Source organism: Vanessa tameamea, chromosome 18 (assembly GCF_037043105.1).
Source record: "Vanessa tameamea isolate UH-Manoa-2023 chromosome 18, ilVanTame1 primary haplotype, whole genome shotgun sequence".
Lineage (NCBI taxonomy): Eukaryota > Metazoa > Arthropoda > Insecta > Lepidoptera > Nymphalidae > Vanessa > Vanessa tameamea.
In genome coordinates this window covers 3,863,277-3,882,286 of record NC_087326.1, presented here as the reverse complement: position 1 = coordinate 3,882,286, position 19,010 = coordinate 3,863,277, and the positions used below count along the sequence as shown (strand labels likewise).

The window sequence follows — 19,010 nt, the reverse complement described above, 5'->3', positions numbered from 1 at the left end:
ATAAAACAAGAAGCAGATAAAGCGCGATTTACATTATTGTGAACTAACAAAAGCAAATACACATTCCGGTAATATGAAACGAAGGGTCTTTTAACGTTATATAAATTTTAATTATTGAGGTACTAACAAATTGGTAATAACTTCATACGCTACCGGGAATTTATTACAAATCACAGGATCTGCCTCGTCTATCTGTATGTGTGGACTGAACTACCGTGTAGATTTTCATTCCTGATTCACCGATAAACATATTAATTCACGTGGAAGATTTAGGTATGCACTTCATGAATATTTATTGTAAATTAGCTATTGTGATATCCGTTGATAAAATCGAAATAATCATGTCGCTTGAGTGCTTACATGACGAGCGCTTTGTAAGCCGATAGTTATATGAAAGTCAATCAAAATATATCAGTTGTATAAACTCAAAATAATTTGTCAAACTTTTTTTTTTCGGTGATTTAAAATAAAGCTGTCATAGGTCGCTTGTTAGTGGCCGTCATTACACTTATTTATAATTTATGTTATATTATTCGTTTACAATTGAAAGACTTACCTCATGATCTGGACCAGGTTTTGAAGCCAGTCTTGCCTCTGTGAGTTGGTTCTTCAATGCCCTATGACAAAGAAAGATTTCATTTAGTAAAAATTATCATCTCTAAAATATTTTTTTATATTATTATTATAGATAATATTCTTATATTCGAAATAAATACCTAGTGTTATCTAAAATATACATATATATACATATATTTTTTTTTTTAAAAATCATTTCTAAATACATTTCTCCATTCGTCCAAAACATAGAGAAGTACCTTTAGTATCCCAAAAGTGAACTGTGGCGGCACACTCACATGTAGAGCTCCTCGGCCTGGCGCGCCTGCTTGTCGCGGCGCCGCAGCAGCTCGGCGCAGTGCTGCACGGCGAGCACGGTGGCGCCGCACGTCGCGCGGAACGACGCGCTCGTCGAGCGCACTTCCTCCGTGCGCTGCTTCAGTAACACTCCTGGAAATCTCGACGCCGTTATTCGCTTGCCCTCTACCTTATGTTTCGGGTTACTTTCGCATTTATAATATTTTAATTTTCAACAATAAATAATTCTACTTTGTTGACTTTCAGGCAGAATATATTAAATAAATTTAATTGTATTCAAGTGACATAGCTTTGTATAGTATTTCATATGTAAGAAAAGAGTAGGTATTAAGTTTCTTGCCGGTTCTTCTCGATAAAATCTACATTCCGAACTGTCGCTAACTGTTATATTTCTGTGAAATGACGATTCAAAGCTTGTGAAAGCCAACTTGAATAAAATATTTTTCCTTCGTCAATACATATAATGGTACACATTCTGTAATACCGTTTTCATTCCAACACATAAGAAAGAGATTATATTAAACACTATTATTAATAATCTCAGATTAGTTAAAGGAGTAAATATAGCAAAATGTTCTTCTTAGATTCATAATTTTATTTAGTATACGTGCTCCAAACCATCTACTCGCTTGGACAGGAGAAAATTTAACCAACATTCTGAAATTTAAGTAACGTTATATATATTTAATTTATAATTACCGTCAGCTAGCTTAGCAGCATCTATAGCCTCCGCAGCGTCATCCTGTATCTGTGGGTATATCGAGACGCACATGTCGAAGTAATTCTGCAGTTGAAGCGCTTGCTTCGATAGCAATTCTGTATATGTTTCGAGTTCTGCAATTTTTTCCGCGAGCCGACGAGACGTGCGACCTAGGAACATGGTTAAATTTTAATCCAGTGGGAGGATACAGTGATATAATACGTCTAAAATTAATGAAAAATACGTCTACGATAAGTCATGTGACCAGTGAATAACACACATACAATGCAATGTGTGGTAATGTGTTTAAAGCAGTTCACTAGTCAAGCATGTTCGTGTAGCGAAATCTTTAGACCTAGTATTGGATGTATTTGCAAACATTAAACGTCATACGCGTATGAACTGAATCTGCAAATAACTCGAATATGCCAAAATATTTGATTTTACACTAAACAATGAACGCAAAAGCGGTGCAATGCAACTCGTTGAAAAACTCCCAAGTGTTCAAAAGTGTGGCGGTCAACTCAAATATTTGCCTTATTTTAATAATTTAGTGTGTACTTAAATTCGCCAAATACACCAAAACACGAAAATTCAATTTGCTTATAGAATTATTTACTATATTTGTGCAATCGAATCAAATATATTCAAATAAGTCTTCTTCGCATTTGTAGAATTACTACGGGTTTATAAGTCGTATAATTTATGGTAATACACTACCGACAAATTTCTACAAAAACATTAGTTTGACAAATATTAATACCGCTCTACATAAAAACCGAGTTGGAATACGACTTTCGCCGAATGTGGAAAATCGACTAATATACCAGTTTTGACCGACACCGAAAAACAAGTCGTTTAAATTAAAATATAGTTGCATTACCATTATACTTTGAAATCCAATGTTTTCCCTGGGTTGATATTAATTAAAGACTCCATTAGAAAATCACACATTGTTCAAAAGGAATTAAATTTTAAATAGGAGTCAATATAAGATATATAATATATGTATGTATTTGGCCAAATAAATATATCCGAGTGACATGCCAAAAATACTAGAATAAATTCGATAAATAATCCTATTTCCTTGTCTAAATCCCCGCCTACATGAATGTCAATTTTTATAACATGCTGTTCGGTTTAATTGTGATGAGTTAACAGACTAACAGACTGTTGAGCCGAGATGGCCCAGTGGTTAGAACGCGTGCATCTTAACCGATGATTTCGGGTTCAAACCCAGGCAGGCACCACTGAATTTTCATGTGCTTAATTTGTGTTTATAATTCATCTCGTGCTCGGCGGTGAAGGAAAACATCGTGAGGAAACCTGCATGTGTCTAATTTCAACGAAATTCTGCCACATGTGTATTCCGCCAACCCGCATTGGAGCAGCGTGGTGGAATATGCTCCAAACCTTCTCCTCAAAGGGAGAGGAGGCCTTTAGCCCAGCAGTGGGAAATTTACAGGCTGCTAATGCTAATGCTAACAGACTAACCGAGATGTTCACATTTATAAAATAGATTCAATAATTTAGCTTTTTTGTCGTTATCATAATAATAAAACACTTTACCGCATCAATTAAATCATATTTTTAAAGAATTATTTATAAAAAAAAGTAAAAATTATATTTTAAGTTAATCATAACTTACAGGTCATGGCATTTAAGCCTTTTATGAATTCAGATATTTTTTATTTCATTATCAAACACATTTACATATTCATTTAATAATATTTAACTTATCAATAAAATGAAGTATGTATTACAATTTATCTATCTGTTATTTATAGAGGCAATTCAATTCAATTTTATGTAACAAGAGAACATTGTTTACAATGTAAATGAATCACAACAACTCATACTACTTGATCTATTTTTAATCAATTTACATTGAACAATTTTAATCTTTCTAGTAATAATCATTTGTTATTTGAATATGTGAAAAATCTTTTAATTTTGAACTCAAAGGATTTATCAGGGCAATAATCATTTGTTTTGATTTAATTAATGAGTTATTTTAAGTATATGAATGCGGGTCATAATATATTAGTTCCAATAATTGCCAAACAAAACTGTTATAAGAAAAAGTTCATATTTTATCCAGTGTCATCTTGGATTAGCAGTGGTCACTCACAATGTGATGGTACATTGGTTCATCTCTATCATACTAAATTAAAAAAGAATAATAACCAATACCATATAATGAGAAAATATGTGACCTGATTCAATTTAAATATGATTTTTACATAACTGTTATAAACAAATGCGATACTTCTAAATGTTTTGATATGTATATGATAGATTCACTCTAATGATTCATAATCCATTTTAGGACTACTATCAGTAAACAAGTAGATAAATCAATAATAACCATGTGACCCTGTTGATTGCAAAGATGTAACTGATCCATGTCTCCGAAGGCCACCTCCATTAGAACTACTATCTGAGTTAGTTCCATATCCTGATTCAACCTGCAAATAATTAATGATATTTTCGTAATGTTTAAGGAATGCTGCCTAATAACATGATTATTTGGTAAAATATAAATTTTACCCAATAATATAGTTATTGGGTAAAATAGAAATTTTACTATTAACTTTGCAATGATCTTAATATAATATTTTGTTAATGTTTAAAGAATGTTTAGTTAAACACTGATTTATCTTTCTGTTATCATAGATTTAACATTTAATACACAAACGCCGCTTAGTTTTACTAATCACCTTACAAACAATATTATAGGTAATGCCATTAACTATTAAATTGAACCAATCATTAAATTCAAATTCATTTGAACATGTTTGAGATTTCCCATGATAATATTTTAAAGTAATTAAATTTATAAATAATTAAAATGCAGCCATTGTTTAAATAATAAACCAATAACATAATCATAACATATTATAAATTACTTTAAGGTTGCTAAATCTAAGTTTCGCATATAATTGTAACAACAACATAATTACATTAGAAGATACTTGTAACTAATAAAATGACATGTTAAGCTAGATCTATTGATGATATGAAATTGATATGAAATTCTTAAATTATTATTGATAAAATACCTCTATAGTCACTATCCAACCTTATCAGGTAATTGTTCCTAATCTAATAACATTGATAATAATATAGAAATATATGCAAGAATTTAAGTCATTGCATAAGAAGATATATGAAACAAACAGCATATGCTAAGACAACTTGTTAATATTCTAGTTTTTATTTGTTAAAAATACTTACTTTGAATGACTCCAATACATCAATCCACTGCTGTTTTTCCTCTGGGTTTGTAGCTCTCAAATACCAAACACAATCATTTACTGATACATCAAACCTACAGTCGTCAAATTCATGTGGCTGAAACGTAAATAAATATTATTATGGCAAAATTTTTAATAACTATAAAATATAAGGAAAAATGTGTGCAAATACCTAACAAAATAAGGAAAAATGTGCTATGATACAATAGCAAGTATATACCACAAGAAATGTTGTAATTGAACACGTCTGAGGCAATAAAACATAGTGATTCGGTCTATTGCAATTAATTAAAAAACTATAGCAGATACGTACTTGAACAAGGACATATTAATTTTTTATATATATATTTTTGCGCTATAGGCTATGGTTATAAATAATCACCTTGACTTTAGCTTTTTTTAAGCATAAGGCTCCACGACATCCAAGATTGCTCTCCAGTTCGCTTTTATAATAGGATAGGGTAGAATCCTTCAAAACAATAAATCTATCTTGCCACCCATGTATATAGTTAGTCCATTTACTTAAATATCCACGAAGTTCTTGAGTACTAGCATCTTCTAAGTCTGAATTATCACTCACATTTATGTTATCATCCGTCATATTTGAAACGTAAATGATATCAAATATTTACAACAAAACAAAATAAAAGTAATACACAAACTCACTACCCCTACAATGATACTGTCACAGATTCAAAAATATTTTGATTTGATGATAAAATCAAGTGACGGCGGTTGAGTGGCGACGTTATTAATTATTTCTGGTAAGCATGGCAATGGTAGAGTCTATAATTTCAAATATGTTTCATAAGAAAATTCAACATCGAATTATCAAAGCTTTTAAAAAGTAAAGAAAAGAACGACGATTGCGTTAGACCTATTTTAAAAAAAATCGGGCATAGGTAATTATTAATTAACATTAAGTTATAAATTACTACTTTTTCTTGTTCGTTGTAATTAAAACAATTTTATGCTATACCAAGACCGAAATAATATTATAAGTTAAAAATAGAATTATTTTATTATTTATGTACCTAACATATTCTATACTTGACATGACATAAGTTATTTAGTAACTTAATAATATATTATATATGGTTATGGTAGTCTATTACCGTAATATTAGTATAATCTGTTTGCTCTTGATATAAGCTCGATCGATCGTATAACTCGCATATGATTGGTAGATATCAACTTACCGCCAAAAATATTCTATAACGTCCAATGAAAATACTACAATTAGTTTAAACACGCAATTTCCGTTCAAAATGGCCGACAAAACTATGCCTATTTCTGTTCCTTCGGAAAAGCCTTTTAAACTAGTTAAATGGAAAGCTAAAGAAGGTGCTTTTGTGTCATATGGACAAATATTATTTTTGTATAGTGATTCCTCGGGCAATAATAATGAAATAAAGAAATACAAAGCGGTTCGCGCTGGTACTATCATAACCATCAAGGTGAAAGAAGGAGACATTGTAGAACCTGGGTAAGTGACGTCACACAGTATTTACATACTTTTTATAGTATAACTGTTTTTAAATTTGGGATTATATTTATAATTTGAAAACAGTTCTTATTATTTGCTATAGCAATTATTTTGTTATGACTGCTATCAAATGGACTTTTAATATAGGATAGCTTTTAAATACAAGAAAAAAAAACTTCGCGCGCCAAAATGTAGTTGTTATTGTTTACATAGACAAAGTAAGAATAAGTACATTTAACCTTCATGTATGAATATAAAATGACTTCATTTTTACAGAGGATGTATCGCGGATCTAGAAGAATGTCGTCATCCAACTGTAATGAAAGAAATGTGCGCAGAATGTGGGGCCGATTTACGGGCCGAAGAAACTCAGAAACGTGACACAGCTGTTGTCCCAATGGTCCATTCTGTTCCTGAACTTAAGGTAAATAATAAATTTATAGACAATGATTATATTTTTCTTTTATCCGTAAATAATTTAAATTACAGTTACTATATAAATAATGTCAAAATGTTGAACTAACTTAAAACGTAATCAACGCAGGTTTCAGAAGAGTTGGCTCAAAAGCTAGGTAGAGAAGATGCTGATCGTCTGTTGAAGGATCGTAAACTGGTTCTCCTTGTTGATCTTGACCAAACACTAGTTCATACGACAAACGATGATATACCTCCTAACATTAAGGTAAAGTAGCATAGGTATATATTTTTTGATGAATGAATGTACTCTACTGTAAGCTTAACCATAATGAATAAACTATTACCGAAGAATATATTTTCGAAAATAACAACTAATTTATCATATAAATAAAAAATCTTATTATTAATATGTTAGACAAACACCATATCAATTTTCACTATAGTAAATGTCCTTTTTTCAACCAATGGTCTTCATTAGTCTTATAAAAAATATCTAACTTAACATTATTTGCATATTGCTTATCCAAGTTTTTGATTAATGTAATATTGATACTAGCTTATGTTTATTTTAAAAAATATTAATAAAAAACATTTTCTCCTTACAGGATGTTTTACATTTCTTCCTACGAGGTCCTGGCAATCAAGGCAGATGGTGTCATACAAGGTTGAGACCTAAAACCCAAGAATTTTTAGAATCGGCATCCAAAAATTATGAACTTCATGTATGCACTTTTGGTGCGAGACAATATGCACATGCAATTGCAGAGTTACTTGATCCACAGAAGAAATATTTCTCACACAGAATCCTATCAAGAGATGAATGCTTTGATGCTAGAACAAAATCTGCTAATTTAAAGTAAGAATCAACATTTTAACATTTGCTCTTATCATTTGATCATAAATTGTAATATATCAATTATTATTGATGAATATTAAAAGCAACCACAAATAGAAAAATAGAAGTGTTATCTGATATAACTTAAATATATTATACAAGAGACACTAAATATGACACTGCAAAGAAATAAAATATATAATGAAATTGTGTGACGGCAGATTTAAGGAAGCTAAAACTGCACATAGGGCCTCTACAAGAGATAATAGATTATTTATTTCTTCGAAAACATTATAATTTAGTTGTGTAAAAATTTAAATACAATAAAACCTTTAAAGATAATAATAATTGGGCATAATTCTTTGACTTTGATTTCCAGAGCACTGTTCCCTTGTGGTGATAATATGGTCTGTATAATAGATGACAGAGAAGATGTTTGGAGACATGCAACAAACCTTATCCATGTTAGGCCTTACTCATTCTTCCAATCAACAGGTGACATCAATGCTCCACCTCCACTACGTAAGTAAATTACTATCACATTTAAAATACAAAGAAAATAATTACTTGATATAAATGTTTACACATGTTCTGTAAAACTACCACTCGGAAATATTGATTCTAACAAGAATTTGCCGAGAAAGACAGTGTATTGATTGATTGATAGATAGATAGATAGATAAAAAGATAGATAGATAGATAGATAGATAGATAGATAGATAGAAATATTAAATCAATATTTCTAAAAAAATTTAACTAGATAGTTCATAATGTATATATCATGAATGTAAATCGAAGACCCTTAATAATATTCATATAATCTTGTGAGATATAATTAATGAGCAAGTCTTTAAAAATATTTAAGGGATTTTTATTTAAAAAAGTAATTTTTATTTAATCCCAAGAAGGCTTTATACACTTGACATGGTTGGAAACTTGCTGTAAGAAGTTTATAATTACTACCTAGTATTTTTCAAAGGAATAGGTTTTTAGATATTCTCTAACATATTCAATTTTATTATATATTATGTATGAATATTTATTTAGTGATGCTAAATTCTTATGATAAAACCTTTTTTTTAAGTCTTGGATTAGATACATGTTACATTGTAGAGAACTTATGTAATATCACTAAAAATCCATACATAACAGTCCTACTGAAGACTTCCTTTTTCTTAGCTTAAAAAGGAGGACAGGTACGAGGACAACATGCAAACTAACTCTTAATCTAAAATGGCATCTATGGTTATACTTTGAATGTTCGTGTATGCACATAAATAAGTTTTCAATATATATAAAATTTTAAAATCAAATGTTTTTGCAGCTGAAGAAAATATAAAAGTACCAAGCGGTAAAAATGGATCACAAGTGCTTGCAAGCAATCCAATGCCGACTTTAGATGCAGAACCAGATAAAGAAACTAAAGAAATAAAAGTAAAAGAAATAAATGAGAATGACAGCAAGCCTGTTGAAGTTGAAAATGGTAAAATTGCTCCAATAGATGATAAAACAAGTAAATCAGGGGAAAAAGAAAATGATCAAGACATGCCAAGTGCCAACTCAAATGTTCCAGTTTGGGTGGGAACAGATGATGGTCAAATAGAAGTTGATGATGCTGATGATTATTTAATATATTTAGAGGATATCCTTAAAAGAATACACAAGTAAGTAATTATGTAAATTGTATTATAATATTCTAGTCTATATTTTATTTTTATTTGTGGTAATCTAAGATAAGGTACTAAAAACATTTCTTCAAAAGACTGTCCATTGAGAAGATTCTATAGGTAGCTTTAACATAATATGGTATGCATTGACCACCCTCACTCCCCCCCCCTCATCGACTTTTTTTGACTGAGACTGATCTTACAATTCATTTTAAAGGTATGGGAATTTGGTTATTTTGAATCATAATGAGTTTGAAGAGAAATAATGAATGCACCTTCTTACAGGCAATTCTATGACATGTATGATAGTATGGGAAGATATCAAATACCAGATTTGAAATTTATAATTCCTGAAGTAAAGTGTAAGGTTTTAGCTGGTGCTAGTTTAGTTTTTAGTGGGCTAGTGCCCACACACCAGAGGTTAGAAACATCTAGAGCTTATCAAGTTGCCAAAAGCTTAGGGGCAGATGTAACACAGGATTTTACCGGAAATACTACACATTTAGTAGCAGTAAGATCAGGTAAGAAACCAGTTCTATTTTACTGTATTCAATGAACCAAAAATATGAATTTAAATAAGAAATAATAATATATACATTTCTGTGTACCTATTATTAATCGTTCATTCAATTTAGGTACAGCAAAAGTCAATGCAAGCAGAAAGATGACCGATGGCAAGAAAAAACTCCACATAGTTACACCAGAATGGTTGTGGACGTGCGCTGAGCGATGGGAGCGTGTTGATGAGAGACTTTACCCACTGCAGAGGGGTGGACAGGTAGAGATATCGAAGCAGATAAAAAGACAGACCAAAATATGTTCAATATTTAAATTTATTAGCACGCATAAAAGATTTTCACTAAAAAAATATGTGATTCATTAATAAAGAGTATGAAATAATATAAATTCACTTTTATAATCAATTTTGAAGTCCAGAAAGACATAATATTACAAATTAGATAGTTAATTTATTTTTAAACATAACATAATATATTGATCTAAAAATTCGTTCCTGCTAATGTGCGTATGGTGCGTGTAGAGCAGCGCGAGACGCCCGCCCGCGCATTGCAGTAGTCCGCCTCCCGCCCCGCCCATGATGCGCAAACGTACGCCTTCTGGACGCTTCATGGATACTATAAATCCTTTGCTGTCGTTCTCCAGTGATGATATCGCTGATATGGACAGAGAGGTATGTAAAGAAATGCCATTGTTTCGACTGACCTGGATATGTTGAATGTTTAAGCACAAATTATATTACAATTGAAATACCTTATGTCAACAATACTTGTGATGAGCTCAAATGTACCTTGTGATCTACCTTTGTCTCGTTACAAGATTTAACTATTAATACTTCGTTTTTCTTTACTACACAGAAAAAATATTTAAATCAAAGTATCAAGTCCTAATTTTTATGCAGCTAAAGATGCACAACACTATTAAATATTATTCAAAAGCTGAAATTAAATTCAAAACCTTCATTGGACCTAATTGCCTGCTAAATCCACACTGCAATAATATTTGTCATTTGTATCACTTGAAAAATATTTAATATTAAAATATAAACTTCTTTAGGTAGAAGATATCTTTAATGAATCAGATGAAAGTTCAACAGACGAAGAGAAGAAACCTCAAGATGATCTTGATGATGAAGAAAATATATCTGAAGATAGACTACTATCTCTAGAAACAGAAAATAGTTCCCAAGATAGGTAAGAATTAATTAATAAATTACTGAAAAATGATCATTCACAAGTCATTCTACAGCCACAGCAACTTTGTTTATCTGTGTTCTATATTGAATCTCAAGTCTCATAACTAAATATAAAACCTATTTAAGTTTGATTAATTTTGCATATTGTGTCCTTGGTCTGATACTCTTTTCCACTACATGTCAAATTTACACATCTGGCTGGCTATTATTAAATAATTATCACAAACTTCCAATTTAAATAACTTATAATATATATATATAATACAAATGTTAAGTATATTTTGTTTAAGGTTGCGAGAAACTGAAGAGAATGAAGAAACAAGTGATTCCAATACAGGTTTGCATTTTATCTAAACAAATATTCTTATTTATGCAAAAGTACCTCTGCTTGTATATTTTCAACCTCATCACGATAATTTTGCCTACCAAGATATTTGCCTCACTAATATATATATATATATGGTTATATTGTAATAAAGCCAAAACTACTAGGAAATTTAAACATTATTTGTCATTACACTATTAAATTAAACTATGTAAAATTTCATATGAAATATTAAATAGAATACTACCATAAAACTCAACCAAACACACAAAGGTAATTAGCATTACATATGTAGTTAGTTAGGCAACCTCCAAATACTAGCCTAAAAGTAAAAGTAATAAAAATCAAATTTTTTTAATTATAGTTCTCTAATTTATATTATAGTAACAATATTTATTAAAAATAAACAAATGATTGCAGAAGACGGACAAAAACCCCGTAAAAGGCCAAGACCATCAACACCTCCCTCTGATGACGATGGTCCACCTGATGATGACGATAGTTCTTGGAACCTAATGGGAGCGGCCCTTGAAAGAGAATTCTTGGCACAGGACTGATGCCACCGTTACCATCCAATTGTACAAATTTTATGCCTTTGTGTTAATAAAATAATGTTCTTACACAGTTTTTTAATTATAAAAAAATTATCAGGTTTGTTACATAATAACATGTTTTTACCCATAATTAGTGTTATTAATTCATCTGTGGATTTCCAAAGTGGGATTGTCATTTATATGTGGAATTTACAAAGTTTTATCTTTGGTAACAGATATGAAAACTATGTATGTAACTTTTCCTAAAAAAAATTTGAAATAAGAATTTTATTCAATTTTAGAAGTGCTATGATAATGTTAAACATAATTGGAAATAATTAAAAAACATATCAGTTAATTCTACTTTTATTTACATTAAACTAAATCATATAATTATCACTAGATTGCATATGGATCATTTTCATCAAAAACATGAAATTTGGTATATGTTGGTTTAGAAGTAAAATCTTTTTTTCCATCTTGCCAACCTCTCGGGAGGGCTTTATTATAATCAAATCCAGATTTCAATTTGCCATATATTTCAGCCTCTTTTTCAATATCTTCTCTGTACCTTTCCTTAGCAACTTTCTTATTTGTTATGGGATCAGTGATATCCCCAAATGGATAAACAACTTCTTTAACTTCGTGTGTGATTAGCTTCGTCAATTTCCTAGGCAACGATTGAATTAGTACAATATCACCGGTCTTACATTTTTGATCTGGATCATGACAGTAATAGAATTCATCTTTTCTGAAATACTAAAACCAAAATAAACTAAATTGCAAGTCATTTACATTCATTTAATTTTCACTTCTTTTAAATATATAGATTACTAACCATTAATAAATTTTCATCCAATTCTAACCTCTTTACGCGTATTTTTGTAGCATTTTGTTTCACAGTAGGAACACATTGGCCTAACAAAAGAAATTTTCTCGCTGCTTCGGCTATATTGCGAGACATGATATTACAGTTAAAAGTAACACAGTTGATACTTTATTTTAGTATTCAGTTACAATCATTGAATAATCTCAAATCTGAAACAAACAATTGTCAAATTATGCCCATCATAGAAGTATTAGGCATAGACAATTAGACATTGACAGATATTTTTTATTTGTGAATCGTTTATCACTCGACGATATCTTGTACCCAACCTCAATTAAATCATTAGGTGTAGTATAATTTAAAATAATAATAAAACTAATGTATTAATACTATATAAGACATTTATGAAATCTTTCATAAAATAAAATAAAACGTGACCGTCACAACTAGGGGACGCCTGACAGAGACGATAAAACTTATTTATAATTAATAAGTAAAAATAAATAAATATATATATTTTTTTCTTAATATTAAACTAATGAATAGCGAAAAAGTAATATTATACATACGTGCTAGGCACTCACAACATAAGGGACAAGGAAGTCGAGACAGCGGTGAATAAGGGTATGGCGGCATAAGCTTCGATCTTACCTACCCAGTATAAATCAATATAATGTTCTCTACGAACTTGTGTTTCTATTTGATTTACTACAATATTTATAGATCATTTGATAAAACCCATAAGATTTTAACTTATTCCGCCGGGAGTTTGTTTGAAAGCATTAAAAAATACCATAATTGTAATAAAATTTAATAAAATAATATAAAACAAAAACTTTCTTGATTTCATTGATAAAAATAACTTTTAACCTTCGTATATCTAATGACTGAATTATGACAAAGAAAATTAAGAATAACAATGCCCCAATAAAAACCGTTACAGTCCATAAACACCTAATAAAATGAAAAATTACATTATGCATTTATTATACACACTTTTTATAAAATGTCAATAACATAAAATAACCATATCAGTCTTAATTTTATTTAGCTTTAAAGTAGGCTTTTCACTATTTGATTTAATAAATATTACTACATAGGTAGCTTTAAAATTTCATAAAATTTTTGTGCCCCAATAATAAGTGAATACAATATCCAATACAACACATTCACTTATTGTATGTTAATGATATTATGCATGCCAACTGCCACAAGCCAGATACAAGCGCCAATAATATACAATAACAAAATCAAATGAATAATTTGTAAACACATAGATTATGAATAAAAACAAACATTTAGTTTTTATATATTAGACATCCAAGTACATACATACAATAGTACAAATTGTCATATTTTTTTATAACAAAGATCATCTTTAGTTAGATTTAAAATACAATGTTAAATTCATAACTATTCTTTTTTTTTAATAAAACATTTTATCTCATTGCACTTCCCAAATGGTAGTCTGAGTCACCCTTATTAATTATCTGACAGTGTCTATATGTATATAATCCGAATATCTTTTATCAGAGATATGTATCCGTGTGTTGGCTAATTTAAAAAGCTGTTTATATCTGGTTATGTAACATAAAATACATTCCTCAGTGAAAAGCTAGCTTTAAGATGGAATTAGTTTGGTTATTGGTTTCACCATTGTAACTAATGCAGCTAGTGAAGAAATTGCACCCAAAGCTCCTACAGCACTAGGACTAAATTTAGTAAATCCCAAAGCTGTTAATGGAATAAAAATGTCACAGGAATTCTTCAATGTGTCAATGAATATATCTTTATGACAGCTTACAATGGTGAAAGTATGCTTCACACTGGCTTGTAAGTCAAATTGTTTCATCGTACCACTCAATAGGTTTGTGGGTTTCAGTAACATTGTTCTGTTTAGTTCTAATATGTGTAATATTTCATAAAAATCTCTAGCTAAATTAGCAATAATTGATAATAGCCAGAACCTATTGGCTGTTCTATTCCAGTTGTCAGTATCACTTTTAAGGAAACCACTTTTTGTGAGCCATACTACATGATCAGCGTATAAGTACAACGCATGAGCTATCTTGCTCACAGTTAATGATATTCGCAAGAATGGGTCTTCTATGTTCATTGTATTTAGAGCTAAGTAGCAGATGTCAATGCATCTTCCCATTCTGAGCACTGAAACAAAGAAAGAGAATACAGCATATAGTATAATGTAGTCAATTTAAATTGTTATTTATCTTTATTATGATATATTTAAAATTGGTCTCTGACTAACAGAGACAGTATACGGAATAAACAATAATAAACATTGAATTTTTTGATTTAAAATTTATTACCTTTTCTAAATGAGCCTAAAGCATTTTCTAAGCTTTTTATCCTATCGACAGAATATTTATTGGCATTTCTGGATTCAAGTTGATGCCAGACCAGGCGACTCGTATATTGAAATAATCTGAAAAAAGTCCACATTATATATAATTATTACAACTACTATACTCTCTTATAAAAAATATTATGTGCATTAAATATACGTAGAGATTACGTAAAATTTGCAAAACAACACATTAATTTATAAATTATAAAGTAAGTATTATTTACCTGGCAAGTTTGTCCCTTCCATTGGACTGATTGTTAACATTTATTATAATATCCATTTTAACTTTTATTATGAATAGACATTTAAATGTTGAAGTTATATTTATCGCAACATACCAACTATTCTGAAACAATTACAAGTTTGATGAAATAAGGAGGAAAATATAAAGGAAAACCATTATAAATATAAAATATGGGAACGCGTGATCTAAAATAAAAATATAATATGAATGTTTTTTTTTAAAGAAGACGTATATAAGATATACAGATACACGAGTTTTGTTGATAATAAAATTTGACAAAATCTTACCTACTTTACGATATGATTTGTAATATGAATAAGGCTTGTAATGAAACAGCTATCGCTTATCATTTGCAACGTTTTAAACTCATATACAATAATATTGATAACATATAAATAAAACAAATATCAATAAACTGTCGTAAAACAACTAAAGAAAATATTATGATCAGTAATTAACATTTTAACTAAATTATTATTCATATATGCCATATGCTATGGCAGTGGCTTACATCAGTGTTGCCGTTACATAAACGGCAAATTCATTAAGCAGTGTTAAAAATTCCGCTTGTTCCGCTACATTTCGCTAAATTTGTTAAGAGAGTTTTGCCGTCATCATACAAAATATTTTTTCGCTGTCGATGCAGCGTGGTGGAATATGCTCCAAACCTTCTTCTCAAAGGGAGAGGAGGCTGGGCTTAGCCCAGCAGTGGGAAGTTTACAGGCTGCTAATGTAAGATAAAAAAAACAAAAATAATTGATAGTGTAGATAATACCTAAAACAAAATTCTCGCAATGGCAATACTTAGATCAGACCAAGCTTTCGTCATTCATTGGAATCGGCCAAGCACAAGCAGCCATTTTGGATACCCTTTTAATGAAGTAATTATTTGCCCTTGATTCATTTTATTCTTGGTTGTGTTCATAATTGCACTTAAAATCGTTTCTAAACTTTTATAGCTGTGGAGGTGTTGTGAATTTAGATTAGTGATTATATCCTAATTTTGTTTGTGGTAAGACTAACAACTTGATATCGTGAAGTGAGATTAATTTTTTCTGGAACAAGGCGACATTTTGAAGTGACGTGTAATGTTGTGCATTTCAGATAGTGGTTCATCAGACTGAGCTTTCATGATTGGATTACCGCGTAGCGATAGAGATAGAGATCGTATAACGGTGAAAATTCGTAACATGAAGAGAAGTTCATCCAGGGATAGTATGCCACGATCTAAAAGAACGCGTAGTAGCATAGGAAGGTATGACGATAGCTCCGACGAGCGTGTCACGCCAGAAAGGGTGCGTCGGCGAGTTCGCTCACCTAGCCCCCGTGGACGATACGTTTCACCCCATCGTGATGATTATGTGCGATCCCGGGAAGTTAGAGAGGAATCCGTGCGACCTTATTACAAGGTTTTATGTGTAAGTGCTTTACATCCTAAAGCTTCGGATGAGATCATTAAAGATACGTTGTACAGAGAGTACAAAAAGTTTGGTGATTTTAGTATCAAAATATCTCATGAGCTGGACGAACGGGTTGCGTATGTTTGTTTCCGTAGTGCAGAAGATGCACGAGACGCAAAGCACGCAAAACCAAGAATTATTCTATATGACAAAGTTGCTATAGTTGATCCTGTATATGAACCTGTTAGGTCAGAGTATAGAAGTAGACCGAGAAGCATTACTCCTCCTGATTATGATCGTCCTTATTCCTATGCTTGGTCTCCAGTTGCCGAAAGACGAAGACCACCGCCTGACGATAGGGCTTACGGAGTACCTCCAACAGTTCCTCCTCATCACAGAGACTTTCGCCCTCCGATGCATGAGTATCCTATGGCAGGTCCCCATGGACCCCCAATGCACCACCGTCCACCGATGCATCACCCTCCCCACCCACACTATATGCCCAGGCCATACATGCCACGCCCGCATCATCCACCTTTTGAGAAGATTGAAAATAAAAAAGACAAATTTCCAAACTATTTACATCATGTTCAACCAGAAGATGATCCCTTGGCAACCAGAACTTTATTTGCTGGGAATTTAGAAATCAATATATCAGATGAGGAACTTCGAAGAATTTTTGGTCGCTATGGTATTGTTGAAGATATAGACATTAAAAGGCCACCACCGGGTACTGGTAATGCTTTTGCTTTCGTACGATATCAAACTTTAGATATGGCCCATAGAGCCAAAGTAGAGTTATCTGGCCAGTACATTGGTAAATTCCAGTGCAAAATTGGCTATGGTAAAGCTACCCCAACGACTCGTGTATGGGTAGGCGGTCTTGGTCCATGGACGTCAGTAGCGCAACTGGAAAGAGAATTTGACAGATTTGGTGCCATAAAAAAAATTGAATATGCTAAAGGTGAACCACATGCATATATTTTGTATGATTCAATTGATGCTGCACAAGCTGCAGTTAAAGAAATGAGAGGATTTCCTCTAGGTGGTCCTGACAGGCGCCTTAGAATTGACTTTGCAGACGTAGGTACAGGTGGTCCCTACAGGCCAAAACCATATGCACCTGCTGCTGGTGAAGAGGGTCGACCAGTTGAAGGATATGAGGGATATGAAGGTACTTGGGAAGATGGATATGGTTACAGTGGATCTGGGGGGTATAGAGGAAGAGGTGGACATCGTGGTCGGGGTCGTGGCATGTATCGTGGCGTATATCACGGAACTGGTGATTACCGCGATGAAGAGTGGAGACGAGCCCCTGATGGTGAATATGATGGACGAGTTCGTCGTTCTGGATCGCGAGAGCCTGGAGTCGATAGATCTCGTTCTCGCTCTCCACGGCGCCGATCTCCGGACAGCGATTCCGATGGCTCCCCACGTAGAAATGGTGGTATGCTTGCATCTGCCAGGACTCTGCCAGAAGTTGTTCGAAAAGCAACAACTATTTGGAATGGAGCATTAATTCTTAAAAATTCATTATTTCCAACAAAATTCCATCTCACAGATGGTGACTCTGAAATTATTGATAGTCTGATGAAAGACGAAGAGGGCAAAAATCAGTTGAGAATTACTCAGAGACTTCGATTAGACCAGCCAAAGCTTGATGATGTGCAGAAACGAATAGCAACATCAAGTTCACATGCCATTTTCTTAGGCGTGGCTGGATCAACAGCTTCAATAACAAATGAGGATGCAAGTATACAAACGAGACCAATGAGAAATTTAGTTTCTTATTTGAAACAGAAGGAGGCTGCTGGGGTGATATCACTGCTGAATAAAGAGACGGAGGCTACTGGTGTTTTATATTCCTTCCCACCATGTGACTTTTCAACAGAACTACTGAAAAGGACTTGCCACAACCTAACTGAGGAGAGCCTGAAGGAAGATCACTTGGTCATAGTTGTTGTGCGAGGGGGTTCTGCCTAGTTGTACAAAATTAGTTTTACATAGACAAACTATCATAGTTTAAGATTTTTATAATCTTTTCCTAATGTTTTCAGAATATTAAACTTATTATGTAATTCTTGTGATGTGTAGTGTTTATGTGAGGTGATTGTAAACATAGTTTAGTGAGGGGTCACCAATTTATTGTTCATGTGAAAGTGCTGTGTCTGTCACAGTTTTAGTGTAAAGCAATAATTGTTATTGCGAGTTAAAAGTTTATTATATTAAAATTAGTTTCTGCTAGAATAACTGCAAGAAATATACATTGTGTACTCTATGAATTAAAAACGGTTTTAGTGTAAACATAATCAGTGTATGGTAAGCAATGTGTAGTGTGTGAACACAAATAGATTATTTTATTTGATGT

General features: G+C 31.9%; 5 protein-coding genes across 9 annotated transcripts in view; 2 read left to right on the top strand and 3 right to left on the bottom strand.

Annotated features, from left to right (window-relative positions):
* LOC113397268 (ceramide transfer protein) overlaps positions 1-5,565 on the bottom strand; it is a 34,252-nt gene extending 28,687 nt beyond the window's left edge. Inside the window, exons 1-6 of the mRNA XM_026635546.2 lie at positions 5,213-5,565; positions 4,811-4,927; positions 3,942-4,041; positions 1,573-1,743; positions 855-1,005; positions 557-617 (exon numbers count right to left, since the gene is read on the bottom strand). Coding sequence (XP_026491331.1) covers positions 557-617; positions 855-1,005; positions 1,573-1,743; positions 3,942-4,041; positions 4,811-4,927; positions 5,213-5,431 — 819 coding nt within the window. The 5' untranslated portion in view covers positions 5,432-5,565. The remainder of the gene's footprint in view (positions 1-556; positions 618-854; positions 1,006-1,572; positions 1,744-3,941; positions 4,042-4,810; positions 4,928-5,212) is intronic.
* A 506-nt stretch (positions 5,566-6,071) lies between these two features.
* On the top strand, positions 6,072-11,895 carry LOC113396747 (RNA polymerase II subunit A C-terminal domain phosphatase). Its single transcript, XM_026634804.2, has 12 exons — positions 6,072-6,316; positions 6,593-6,740; positions 6,861-6,998; positions 7,339-7,589; positions 7,948-8,090; positions 8,893-9,232; positions 9,521-9,756; positions 9,871-10,013; positions 10,275-10,424; positions 10,808-10,944; positions 11,237-11,283; positions 11,692-11,895. The coding sequence occupies exons 1-12, from the start codon at positions 6,099-6,101 to the stop codon at positions 11,826-11,828; spliced, it is 2,088 nt and encodes a 695-aa protein (XP_026490589.2). The 5' UTR covers positions 6,072-6,098; the 3' UTR covers positions 11,829-11,895.
* A 259-nt stretch (positions 11,896-12,154) lies between these two features.
* LOC113396823 (small ribosomal subunit protein uS17m) lies at positions 12,155-12,896 on the bottom strand. The gene is made up of 2 exons (XM_026634883.2): positions 12,643-12,896; positions 12,155-12,563 (listed from the first exon to the last, which is right to left on the bottom strand). Exons 1-2 carry the CDS (start codon positions 12,766-12,768, stop codon positions 12,204-12,206), a joined length of 486 nt encoding a protein of 161 aa, XP_026490668.1. The 5' UTR covers positions 12,769-12,896; the 3' UTR covers positions 12,155-12,203.
* Positions 12,897-13,428: 532 nt separating this feature from the next.
* On the bottom strand, positions 13,429-15,744 carry LOC113396792 (peroxisomal membrane protein 11B). 4 transcript variants are annotated; one of them, XM_026634847.2, is made up of 4 exons: positions 15,530-15,744; positions 15,223-15,344; positions 14,961-15,076; positions 13,429-14,799 (listed from the first exon to the last, which is right to left on the bottom strand). In XM_026634847.2, the coding sequence occupies exons 2-4, from the start codon at positions 15,276-15,278 to the stop codon at positions 14,255-14,257; spliced, it is 717 nt and encodes a 238-aa protein (XP_026490632.1). In that variant the 5' UTR covers positions 15,279-15,344; positions 15,530-15,744; the 3' UTR covers positions 13,429-14,254. The 4 variants fall into 4 exon arrangements, with proteins under 4 accessions (XP_026490632.1, XP_026490650.1, XP_026490640.1 ...); XM_026634865.2 differs by having other exon boundaries at positions 15,223-15,339; positions 15,530-15,736; XM_026634855.2 differs by having other exon boundaries at positions 15,534-15,736.
* A 318-nt stretch (positions 15,745-16,062) lies between these two features.
* On the top strand, positions 16,063-19,007 carry LOC113396718 (RNA-binding protein spenito). Of its 2 annotated transcripts, none has more exons than XM_026634781.2 (2): positions 16,063-16,123; positions 16,347-19,007. In XM_026634781.2, exon 2 carries the CDS (start codon positions 16,373-16,375, stop codon positions 18,623-18,625), a length of 2,253 nt encoding a protein of 750 aa, XP_026490566.1. In that variant the 5' UTR covers positions 16,063-16,123; positions 16,347-16,372; the 3' UTR covers positions 18,626-19,007. The 2 variants fall into 2 exon arrangements, with proteins under 2 accessions (XP_026490566.1, XP_026490562.1); XM_026634777.2 differs by having other exon boundaries at positions 16,085-16,254.
* Positions 19,008-19,010: the final 3 nt, after the last annotated feature.

Coding starts and splice junctions, on each gene's coding strand:
- LOC113396747 (XM_026634804.2), top strand. CDS start 6,099: ATGGCCGACAAAACTATGCCTATTTCTGTTCCTTCGGAAAAGCCTTTT. Junction 9,233..9,520: donor ATCCTTAAAAGAATACACAA/GTAAGTAATTAT, acceptor ACCTTCTTACAG/GCAATTCTATGACATGTATG. Junction 10,945..11,236: donor GAAAATAGTTCCCAAGATAG/GTAAGAATTAAT, acceptor ATTTTGTTTAAG/GTTGCGAGAAACTGAAGAGA.
- LOC113396823 (XM_026634883.2), bottom strand. CDS start 12,768: ATGTCTCGCAATATAGCCGAAGCAGCGAGAAAATTTCTTTTGTTAGGC. Junction 12,564..12,642: donor TGGATGAAAATTTATTAATG/GTTAGTAATCTA, acceptor TTTTGGTTTTAG/TATTTCAGAAAAGATGAATT.
- LOC113396792 (XM_026634847.2), bottom strand. CDS start 15,278: ATGGATATTATAATAAATGTTAACAATCAGTCCAATGGAAGGGACAAA. Junction 15,077..15,222: donor GGAAGGGACAAACTTGCCAG/GTAAATAATACT, acceptor GACTTTTTTCAG/ATTATTTCAATATACGAGTC. Junction 14,800..14,960: donor TTTAGGCTCATTTAGAAAAG/GTAATAAATTTT, acceptor TCTTTGTTTCAG/TGCTCAGAATGGGAAGATGC.
- LOC113396718 (XM_026634781.2), top strand. CDS start 16,373: ATGATTGGATTACCGCGTAGCGATAGAGATAGAGATCGTATAACGGTG.